The sequence below is a fragment of the Salmo salar genome, chromosome 11 (assembly GCF_965601325.2).
Source record: "Salmo salar chromosome 11, fSalSal1, whole genome shotgun sequence".
Taxonomy (NCBI): Eukaryota; Metazoa; Chordata; class Actinopteri; order Salmoniformes; family Salmonidae; genus Salmo; species Salmo salar.
The window spans coordinates 22,103,534-22,115,532 of record NC_138301.1 but is presented as its reverse complement, the minus strand read 5'-3'; the positions used below and the strand labels follow the sequence as shown (position 1 = coordinate 22,115,532).

The 11,999-nt window shown below is 44.3% G+C and overlaps 1 protein-coding gene across 1 annotated transcript; it reads left to right on the top strand.

Annotated features, from left to right (window-relative positions):
* The first annotated feature begins 588 nt into the window (after positions 1–588).
* LOC106562233 (transcriptional repressor CTCF) lies at positions 589–11,772 on the top strand. The gene is made up of 13 exons (XM_014126966.3): positions 589–795; positions 2,209–2,491; positions 2,610–2,801; positions 2,915–3,263; positions 3,637–3,807; positions 3,936–4,069; positions 4,143–4,263; positions 5,251–5,400; positions 5,522–5,682; positions 5,901–6,083; positions 8,581–8,716; positions 8,847–8,999; positions 10,640–11,772. The coding sequence occupies exons 1-13, from the start codon at positions 704–706 to the stop codon at positions 10,918–10,920; spliced, it is 2,406 nt and encodes an 801-aa protein (XP_013982441.1). The 5' UTR covers positions 589–703; the 3' UTR covers positions 10,921–11,772.
* Positions 11,773–11,999: the final 227 nt, after the last annotated feature.

Here is an 11,999-nt window from a genome sequence, read left to right as displayed (position 1 = left end):
GCCTCTCCTGGGTCATGATGGAGAGGAGGCCATAGAATTTTCCACAATATTATTTTCACCTTTAATTAAATGATTGAATGTTGGAAGGAGGTATATAGGATATACACTGTGCTTTACTTGGACTAAACTAGGTGTCGGTACAAATGTTTGGTGCCGGTACTGTATATTTTTAGGTGCAGGAGCTCCACAATACTTTTGAGCTAATATTTTATAAGAGGATTAGGAGCTCAAGCAGTAGAACATTCGAGGGGCCGGTACAAGTCAAGCACTAGATATACACTATAATAGCCTGCTTCAATCCTTCCCAGCCCCACAATAACATATGTTATGTAATAAAAGCTACACCTTGCACAAACTATTCTTACACGCATGCATTTATGCTGTGGTTGCATGTTAGTCTTTAGTCTTGAAATATTTAGCATTTCATAGTAAAATAGCCCTCTTAAGGTAATGCAAACTTAAGTCTAGAAAAAATATAACTTTTTTGTAATGGGGAAACAACTGTTCACCCAGAACCACGCCCCCGAACCCTTGAATTCAAAACTGGCGCCCAGACGTCACTGCCACCCAACTGCTGCGCTACCCCCCTCCCACTTCTCCCGTCGGGCCTCTGTCTGCGCATGCACCCTCGCCTGCTCCAGGCCACCATTTTGTGTAGAGACAACTCTGTCAACGCGTGAGAGGATTAATCGAGCTGGGACGCATGGGCAAGCTTCCCTACCATCGCCAGAGGAAGACCAAACAAGCACTGAGCGCTCAAGCAAATTTACCCGGAAAAGGAAGACCGAGGACCAGGTAAAACGGCACTTTCTCCGATGAAGGGGGGGCATTTTTGTAGGAGCTGTCGTCGGCCTCTAGGTGTCACGGTGGGGCTCGCGGTCCAGGCGACTGGCGGGGGGGTGTTTGTCTCCCTCTATCGTTATCGAAAATTTACTAAAAACATTTATAACCCAGAAGTTAGAGCTTCTGTTAAACGTATTAGTGTATTTGGACTGCTATTGGTTCGTATTAAGGCACGGATGGCTTTATAAATGCTTTAATGTTTAGGGTCTTGTTTAGGCCAGGCGTCCATCTTCTCGTGCCCTTTGTTTCCTCTTTTGAGAAGAGAACCTGCGTCTCCAGGTTCTAGAACGAAAGCTCAACATTTCGAGTTTAAACTTTGTATTAATTTCGATGTAACATCCTTAATGTTTCCTGTCACTCATGGTGCTACGATTTGAACAAATTTAAATGAATCATATCTTCTGTAGTCTCAGATTTACTACATAGCCCCTGATCTGGGTAGTTGTTTTAGTATGTTCTAGAACCATCCGATGGTTCTAATATCAGCACTAATTGTGTAATACTTTCTATGGATTCAAGTTATTTTACTGCTTCTCAAAATGGGGCTGTAGTTAATTTGGCTCAGAAACTAGGTAACGTTTCCGAGAGTAAACACGGAAGGAGGGAATGTATAGTAATCTCTTAATATGTAGCCCAAATAAATCTGCGAGCACGGAAAGTAGATTTCTTCCAAATCAGAAACTAGATTAGGAGTTGGTTTTCTATCATCGGCACCACGTCCCATCGCGTAAGCTTGGTCCGCCTACAGCCGCCTTTCGATTTAAAACTTGTGAGCTCGAGCTCCCTCTATAACCTGCACGCTAATGTTACAAAAACATCCACTATACCGGAGCAAGACACTAGGGTGACTAGGGTAGTTTCCTTTTAGCAGTGAGTTTTATATCCCCCCCCCCCCAAAAAATGATCTGCTTATTTTGTATTTAGGCAGTGTTGTTTTTTTATTGGGACTTTGTCAAATGGTTGGTAGATCAGAGAAGTAGGATTAAAATAATCAGCTGATATTTGTTGATTTAGGCCTGGCTGCAGTCAGTGTTATAATTTATCCCAAATTGTGTTCGATGGGGTTGAGGTCAGGACTATGTCCAGGCCAGTCACGTTCTTCCACGCCGATCTCGACAAACCATTTCTGTATCACTGAAACAGGAAAGGGCCTTCCCCAAACTGGTCCCACAAAGTTGGAAGCACAGAATCGTCTACTGCCAATGCTTGTTTATGGCGATTGCATGGCTGTGTGCTCAATTGTATACACTTATCTGCAACGTGTGTGGCTGAAATAGCAGAATCCACTCATTTGAAGTGGGGTCCACATACTTTTATGTTTATATAGTGTATCATGCGTCAAAGTAATTTTTATGGTCTTATCAGGTTGTTTTCTATGGAGGGGGAAGTCGTTTCCATTGAGACCGCTCAGGTTGAGGGTCTCCAGGACAGTGGGGAGGGAGCAGAGCTGCTCCAGACTGCAGAGGCTGCCTTGATGGAAGGGGGTGTGGCACCCCAAGTGGTGACAGGGAATGTTGAAATGATGGTGATGGACACCCTGGACTCAACCCTTGACCCTGCCCTGCTACAGATGAAGACTGAGGTCCTCGAAGGGGGTGGCACAGTGACGGTCACCGGGGGAGACGAGGGACAGATCATCACCCTGCAGGTTAGTGTGATTTGTGAGTTTACGTTGAGAAAGGTTTGGAAGATATCCTTTGTAAGCCAAACTTGTAGGCATAAATTATTCAGAGAACTGACTGGCCCTGACTGTGTCTTGACTTTAGGTGGTGAACATGGAGGGCAACATGGAGCAGACGAGTGCAGCGCTGGGGCTTGGACAGCTGCAGCTGGTGCAGGTCCCTGTCACTACAGCCACCGTGGAAGAACTCCAGGCCAGCTTTGTTGACGCCTCAGCAGGCAATACTGAGGCAGAGCCAGTGATCTGCCACACCCTCCCTCTGCCCGAGGGCTTCCAGGTCGGACACTACTCAACTACAAACACACACTTTGGCCTGAAGGCTCAGGTGAGATGCACTGACTATAATACAACTCTAATCCCTTCCTGGCAAATTGTTTTTGTTTGGTGAAGGTGGTGAAGGTGGGGGCGAATGGAGAGGTGGAGACAGTTGAGCAGGAAGAACTGCAGGCAGCCCAGGATGAGCTCCAGGTGATCCATGGGGAGGAGGAGGAGGAAGCTGAGCCCCAAGTAGAGGACCAGACCTGGTCCAAAGACCCAGATTACCAGCCAACTGCTGGCATCCGCAAGGGGAAGAAGGGCAAGAAGAGCCGCCTGCGTTACGGGGAGGGGGAGCGGGACATGGACGTGTCTGTGTATGACTTTGAGGAGGAGCAGCAGGAGGGGATGCTCTCTGAGGTCAACGCTGAGAAGGTTGTGGGCAACATGAAGCCGCCCAAACCCACCAAGATAAAAAAGAAAGGTCAGAGTTGTGTGAAAGGTCAAGTTTTGTGTGTATGTGGGGGTATGGCAACCCCTCTTTTTTGGGGTGTGAGGAGGAGATCTGTGTGTGTTAAAGGGAGAATCGGCGATGATGCAGAAAGTACAACGCATAGTGGGTCAATTTCCGCAACAATTATGAACATTGAAGCGCAAGGCTCAACTTCTGTGTTGTTTTGGTCCCGTGGCTACCACGCTTTTAACAGCATGAAGCAACTCTGTGCGCATGCGCAGATACTGTGTGACAGTGAGCGCGACGTCTTGCATTTCGCTCATCTCAATATCTGTGGTGCTGCTCGTGGCAACGTCATTTCGTTGTCTACCTTTAATGTGTTAAATAACCTCTTGTCTCTCAGGTGTGAAGAAGACGTTCCAGTGTGAGCTGTGTAGCTACACCTGCCCCCGGCGCTCTAACCTGGACCGCCACATGAAGAGCCACACAGATGAGAGGCCACACAAATGCCACCTGTGTGGGAGGGCCTTCAGAACGGTCACACTGCTGAGGAACCACCTCAACACACACACGGGTATCTACAGACTCACATGTTCAGTCGCAGGCTGTTAAAAAAAAAATATATATATATATTTATCCTAATTGAATTGATAGGGTGTGTGTTAATTATGTTTACTATTGCCCCTTCCCGTTCCATTTTAGGCACTCGTCCTCATAAATGCCAAGATTGTGACATGGCATTTGTGACCAGTGGAGAGCTGGTGCGTCATCGCCGCTACAAACACACATTCGAGAAACCCTTCAAGTGCTCCATGTGTGACTACGCTAGTGTGGAGGTAAGTACATTTGCAATGTATAACTGAAATGTTTTTGGAATGTTGTTTAAATGTTTCTTTCTCTTTGCCCCAGGTGAGTAAGCTGAAGAGACACATCCGCTCCCATACAGGCGAGAGGCCCTTCCAGTGCAGTCTGTGCAGCTACGCCAGCCGAGACACCTACAAATTGAAGAGACACATGAGGACACACTCAGGTAACGCATACCCCAATCTCTCAGCCTTACACCCAAGTATTCCTGATTTTAGTTCTGTTCATCGATGCTACATTACTTCAGAAAATATATGGACACCTGCTTGTCGAACATGTCATTCCTAGATCATGGGCATTAATATGGAGTTGGTCCCCCCCTTTGCTGCCAGATGGTGACGCGTGATTCATCACTCCAGAGAACGCATTTCCGCTGCTCCAGAGTCAAATGGCAGCAAGCTTTACACCACTCCAGCCGACACTTGAAATTTCGCATGGTGATCTTAGGCTTGTGTGCTGTTGATCGGCAATGGAAACCCATTTCATGAAGCTCCCAGCGAACAGTTATTTTACTGACGTTGCTTTCAGAGGCAGTTCTGAACTTGCTAGGGAATGTTGCAACCGAGATTTTTATACGCTTCAGCACTCGGCGGTCCCGTTTTGTGAGCTTGTGTGGCCTACCACTTCGCGGCTGAGCCGTTGTTGCTCCTAGACGTTTCCAATTCACAATAACAGTACTTACAGTTGACTAGGGCAGCTCTAGCAGGACAGACATTTGACGAACTCACTTGTTGGAATGGTGGCTCCCGAGTGGCACAGCGGTCTAAGGCACTGCATCTCCGTGCAAGAGGCGTCACTGCAGTCCCTGGTTTGAATCCAGGCTGCATAACATCCGGCCGACATTGGGAGTCCCATAGGGCTGCGCACAATTGGCCCAGCGTTGGCCGGGGTAGGCCGTCATTGTAAATAAGAATTTGTTCTTAACTGACTTGCCTAGTTAAATAACGGTGCCACGTTAAAAGTCATTGAGCTCTTCAGTAAGGCCATTCTACTGCCAATGTTTGTCTATGGAGCTTGAGCACACGGCCAATCTTATACACGTGACGGCAATGTGTGTGGCTTAAATAGCCGAATCCACTATTTTGAAGGTGTGTGTAGATGTATATCTATCTGTCTCGCATACAACCTAATAAAGCGTCCCTCTCTCTGGCAGGTGAGAAGCCATATGAGTGCTACATCTGCCATGCTCGTTTCACGCAGAGCGGCACCATGAAGATGCACATCCTGCAGAAGCACACAGAGAATGTGGCCAAATTCCACTGCCCTCACTGTGACACAGTCATCGCCCGCAAGAGCGACCTGGGTAAGCGACTTGCTTGTGCACAGTCATATCTCCTCTGCTGAAATACGGTCTTGTAACCTTGAGTGGATCAGTCTATGTTCCTTACATTTGGATTGTCCCTTCCTTCCTTTCTCACTCTCAGGTGTGCACTTGCGGAAGCAGCATTCGTTCATGGAGATGGGCAGGAAGTGTCGTTACTGTGATGCTGTGTTCCACGAGCGTTACGCACTCATCCAGCACCAGAAATCCCACAAGAACGAGAAGCGCTTCAAATGCGACCAGTGTGACTATTGCTGCAGACAGGTGAAAGAGACCTTCTCTGCTTGTTTCCTCTCAATCTTCGCTGATTTTAAATGGTGGATGTCCACCAGATATTTGCCATCATCAATCTCAGAGATGAGGAGAAGAGGCCACTTTAGATTATTGAGATGCATCCCATGGATATGTTTGGAATCAGCCGGAGACTGTTCTAGACCTCGGTGTGTTCACTGACTGTCCTATGTTTAACCTCTGACCCCTAGGAGCGTCACATGATCATGCACAGACGCACACACACGGGGGAGAAGCCGTACGCCTGCAGCCAATGTGAAAAAACTTTCCGGCAGAAGCAGCTGCTGGACATGCACTTCAAACGCTACCATGACCCCAATTTCATCCCCACTGCCTTCGTCTGCAGCAAGTGTGCCAAGACCTTCACTCGCAGGGTAAGGGGACAACACACATCCACACTGCAAACTAAAGGACTCCTTCACATCCAAACCCATATCCTCCCGAGCAGAATTCAGGACACACAAAAACACACATCCTCTCACCAGGTTGGGGAGGATTGAAGCCTAGTTGCTCCACAGTGTGTTGTGGTCTTAGTGCCTTCAGAAAGTATTCATACTGCTCGAGTTATTCCACATTTTGTTTTACAGCCTGAATTCAAAATGTTTTTCTCTCATCCATCTGCACACAATACCCATAATCACAAAGTGAAAACATGTTTTTTGAAATTTTCCCAAATTTATTGTAAATTAAATATCTAATTTCCATAAGTATTTACACCCCCGAGTCAATACTTTGTAGAAGCACCTTTTGCGGTATGTCTATCACCTAGATTTGGAATGTTCTCCCATTTCTTCTAGATTTTCTCAAGCTCTGTTAGAGCCACTGAACACGCCAATTGACAGGTGTTTTTTATGTTGCTCATTAAAAACAAGATTTCAGTCTTTCCTGACCAAAATCTGCATTTGGTTAATGATTGTCCCCACGAGTCACTGAATAAATCTAATAGAACTCAAATCTGTAAATACTTTTTATGTTTTTGCCAAGGATGTTTTAGTTGCACAATTTTGTTTCTGGTGCAGTATTTCTCAAGCAAACATTTTTTTTGCACTGTGTTTTATGTGAACATTTGGAGCTGCTGAGCAGGTCTGTTGCACTGTCTATGCTATTGGATTGAGCGCAATCACCGCAGCTGTTCATCCCATGTTAGTGGGCAATTGGACAAATCAAAACAATCTTAATTTACCTGTTGTGATGCATGAATGTTTTAGATGGCTGACTTTGTCCGAAATATCATGTTTACATGTTTTAAAGTAATTTTGACACTAGTTTCTGACTCATTGATGCCACAAGTCATTTTTCAAAGGGATTCGTTGCTTCTTAAAGGCAGTCACTCTTTAAGTCAGATGGGGAACTGCGGTGAACAGCCATCAAGTCTTTCCACCGATTTTCAATGGGATTTGTCTGGGCTTTCTCTGGGCCACTCAAGAACTCTTACATTCTGTTCTGAAGCCATTCCAGCATTCCTTTGGCTGTATGCTTGGTCATTTTTCGGTTGGAACGTAAAAGCTTCACTCCAGTCTAAGGTCATTAGATATAAAGCAGGTTCTCATCAATGATTTTACCTGTATTTGCCTCCATTCATTGTTCCCTCTATCCTTACCAGTCTCCCAGTCCCTGCCACTGAAAAACATCCCCATAGCATGATGCTGCCACAACCATGCTTCACGGTAGGGATGGTGATAAGCTGTGCCTGGTTTTCTCCAAACATAGTGCTTTGCATTCAGGCCAAAGAGTTAAATTGTTTTCATCAGACCACAATCTTTTGCCATATGATCTGTCATTCACGTGCCTTTTTGCAAACTCCAGGCATGCTGGTGCCTTTTTTCTCAGTAGTGGTTTCCGTCTGCCCACTCTCCCATAAAGCCCAGATTGGGGAAGTGCTGTAGATACTGTTGTCCTTCTGGCAGGTTCTCCCATCTCAGCCATGGAACTCTGTAGTTCTGTCAGTGGTTCTTGGTCACCCTCCTGACCAAGGTCCTTCTTGCACTGTTGCTCAGTTTGGTCGGACGGCCAGCTCTAAGCAGAGTCTGGGTAGTTCCATATTTTTACAATTTCCCGATGATGGAGACCACTGTGCTCTTTGAAACTTTGAACATTCCATAAATTGTTTCATACCCTTCCCCAGGTGTCTCATCACAATTCTGATTGTTCCTTGGACTTCATGATATAGTTTCTGCTCTGACATGCACTGTTAACTGTGGGACCATATATAGACAGGTGTGTTTCTTTCTAAATCATGCCCAAACAATTTAAATAATCACAGGTGGGCTCCAATCACATTGTAGTGACATATCAAGTATGATCAAAGGAAATTAGATGTACATGAGCTCCATTTGGAGTGTCATAGCAAAGGGGTGTGAATACTTGTATAAATGAGATTTATGTATTTATCTTCAATAAATGTGCAAACATTTCTAAACATGTTTTCACTTTGTCATTATGGGGTATTGTGTGTAGATGGTTGAGAGAGAATATATTTAATCCATTTTGAATTTAGGCTGTAACACAACAAAATGTGGAATAAGTCAAGGGATATGAATACCTGTTTACTATATATATTTTCTCCCATTCTTTTTAAACCAGTTACACATACGAACAACAACTACATCTCATCTGCCCAGACCCACATGCTCACACCCCATCCCTAGTACCTGCATTATTGTTTGCCACATGGCCTTAAATTGTACCAATTTGTCTTTCTAGATTGCCCATGCTATTTCAATAAATCATTAGATTTTCCCCCCCATTATGTTAATGGTTTATTTACATGTTTTTAGTATGCATTTTTTCAAGATGAGTGATGAAGAGAATCATCCAGCCCATTGACTCACTATTTTCTGAAGGCACTGTATATGACTGTTTGCTCCTCAGAACACCATGCTGCGTCACGCGGAGAACTGTAACGGAGAGAACACCGGTGACGAGAACGGAACCCCGCCCAAGAAAGGCCGCCGCGGCAGAAAGAGGAAGATGCGCTCCAGACGGGATGATGACGATGATGACACTGGTACGACCAAGTCAAAGTTAACTTTATTGTTCTTATACATACAATGCAACAATATCATGTAATATTGTTTAGTGTGCATCTTAAGAGTACAATACTAAAATCAGGTCTTTCTTGTTCCTCTCTTCCACAGAGCCTGAGCTGGATGACATTGAGGAAGAGGAGGAGGAGCTGCTAGCTGAGATTGAAGTGGAGCAGGCACCACCTGTTGTCCCTGTCCCTGCCCCTGTTGGCCCGCCAGCCAAGAGGAAACGTGGAAGACCTCCCAAGGCCAAACCTGCCCCAAGTGAGTCACACTCTGGTACCCTGTTGGAATAATACAAAAATACCACCCTACTTAAATTCTTGAAGGAATCACTTTTCATGCAGACATGCAATCGAGTGAATACTTTGGCCTTCACATATTTAACTTCTTATGGCTGGAGTCCTGGTAACGGGATCGATATGACAACAGCTAGTGAAAGTGCAGGGCGCCAAATTCAAACAACAGAAATCTCATAATTAAAATTCCTCAAACATACAAGTATTTTACACAATTTTAAAGATTAACAACAAGTTTATCCCACCACAGTGTCCGATTTCAAAAAGGCTTTACAGCGAAAGCACACCAAACGATTGTTAGGTCAGCGCCTAGTCACAGAAAAACACAGCCATTTTCCAGCCAAAGAGAGGAGTCACAAAAAGCAGAAATAGAGATAAAATTAATCACTAACCTTTGATCTTCATCAGATGACACTCATAGGACTTCATGTTACACAATACATGCATGCTTTGTTCGATAAAGTTCATATTTATATCCAAAAATCTCAGTTTACATTGGCGCATTATGTTTAGTAATGTTTTGCTTCCAAAACATCCAGTGATTTTTGCAGAGAGCCACATCAATTTACAGAAATACTCATCATAAATGTTGATGAAAATACAAGTGTTATGCATGGAACTTTAGATTAATTTCTCCTTAATGCAACCGCTGAGTCAGATAAAAAAAAAATTAAAAGCACACCAGACAATAATCTGAGTACGGCGCTCAGACTCAAAAACAAGCCATACATATATCCGCCATGTTGGAGTCAACAGAAGTCAGAAATAGCATTATAAATATTCACTTACCTTTGATCTTCATCAGAATGCACTCCTGGGAATCCCAGTTCCACAATAAATGTTTGTTTTGTTTGATAAAGTCCATCCTTTATGTCCAAATACGTCCTTTTTGTTCGCGCCTTCAGTTCACAAATCCAAATTCACGACGCGCAAGCCAGACGAAAACTCAAAAAATTCCATTACAGTTCGTAGAAACATGTCAAACAATGTATAGAATCGATCTTTAGGATGTTTTTATCATAAATCTTCAATAAGATTTCAACCGTAGAATTCCTTTGTCTTTAGAAATGCAATGGAACTCAGCTACCTCTCACGGCGCGCGCATGGCTGAAGCTCATGCCCATCTGGCAGACCTCTCACTCAATCAGCTCTTATTCTCCCCCACTTCACAGTAGAAGCCTCAAACAAGGTTTCTAAAGACTGTTGACATCTAGTGGAAGCCTTAGGAAGTGCAATATGACCCCACAGACACTGTATATTGGATAGGCTAAGACTTGAAAAACTACAAACCTCAGGTTTCCCACTTCCTGATTGGAATTTTTCTCAGGTTTTTGCCTGCAATATGAGTTCTGTTATACTCAGACATCATTCAAACAGTTTTAGAAACTTCAGAGTGTTTTTCTATCCAAATCTACTAATAATATGCGTATCTTAGCTTCTGGGCCTGAGTAGCAGGCAGTTTACTCTGGGCACCTTATTCATCCAAGCTACTCAATACTGCCACCCAGCCATAAGAAGTTAATCAGGTGGAGATCACTGATCAGTACCCAAAGGTACTCAAAACAGCTGAACAGATGTGTAAAAGTGGTTTTCTTCTTCCCTCAGCGGCGGCAATCATCCGTGTGGAGGATGAGACCACAGGCGAGGTGGATGACATAATCGTGAAGAAAGAGATGAAGGCCGAGCAGGCGAGCCAGGAGGAAGAAGCTGTCGAGGATGAGGTGCCAGCAGTAGAGGTGGAGCATGCTGAAGGAGAGCCTGCCAATCAGGTAGAAGAGTCATTCCAGGGGGAGGAGGTGGTGCAGGAAGTGGCACTGTCTGTCACAGAGGCTCCGCCCAACGGTGACCTCACTCCTGAGATGATTCTCAGTATGATGGACCGGTGATGAAGACGAAACCTCTGTCTACATCTAACAATACAAATTGTCTACATCTAACAATACAAATTGTCCCCTATCTGTACACTCACATGCACTCCATTTGTACCCACTCTCAAACACACATACCTGCCCTCGCATACACCGTACACGTATTCCACACATATACACCCCAGTTATAACCTTGGATCTCTCTCTGATGTTGATGATGCCTGGGACATGTCTAAAGATGCCTTTAGCCCATTCTATTTTTTTAAGAGCTTATTTTCCTCTCTCTCTTGCGATCTCTATCTACATCCCACTGCGAAACCCCTGACACCCTCATGTTGAATTATGTTTGTATACAGAATCTAGATAACATTATGCAGACTGTTGTCACTGGAAAAGATGTAGGGAGAGGGGGTGTGGTTTAGATCATGATGATGTATTATGTCATAAATCATGTCCTCATTCTGCTGTCAATTATGTTCTATAGGCCCTCAGAATGCCTTCTCTGTAGCATATTTTGGCCCACATTTGATCTCTTCATATTGGCCCTCTTCTCGTGCTCTGTTGTCTGTAAAAAACAAGTATCATGTGCTTTCACCCATGGAATTAGCTGTTAGGGGTTCAAAGGTTAGGGGGGTGGGATGACCTGAAATATTCTGCTTTTACAAACTGTTATGCTGTTTTCAAATGAAACACAATACCTTGCTCTTGTTAAAGCTTTTAGAATGTATTAGTTTTTTGGTTTGATGCATTTTTCTTTTGTACCATCAAAATGAAATGCTAGGGGACTTGAATGGCAATGATATGATTGGAGGGGTGGGAGAATGCTTGACTGTACAGCCAATAATAATACAAATAAAAAAGATCAACCTACTGGGGTGTCATGAGTCAATTTGCTTCAGTTTCAGCCTTGATTAGGCTAATTTAGCATGGCATGTAATACTGAAATATAGACACTAGGATGTTTGTGCTCTAGTCTGAACATGATCAATCTGCCCTATTTATCTGCTACATGGTTCTGACACCTGACATAAGGCTTATGCCCACGAATCTCTTTTTAGAAACCTGTTTGGAGTAGTAGGTGAACTAGACTATTTTGG

What these genes read in the sequence shown, in the direction of transcription:
- LOC106562233 (XM_014126966.3), top strand. Translation starts at nt 704, where the DNA reads ATGGGCAAGCTTCCCTACCATCGCCAGAGGAAGACCAAACAAGCACTG. An exon ending in GTGACTATTGCTGCAGACAG is followed by an intron (nt 5,683 to 5,900) that starts GTGAAAGAGACC and finishes TCTGACCCCTAG; the next exon opens with GAGCGTCACATGATCATGCA. An exon ending in CAAGGCCAAACCTGCCCCAA is followed by an intron (nt 9,000 to 10,639) that starts GTGAGTCACACT and finishes TTCTTCCCTCAG; the next exon opens with CGGCGGCAATCATCCGTGTG.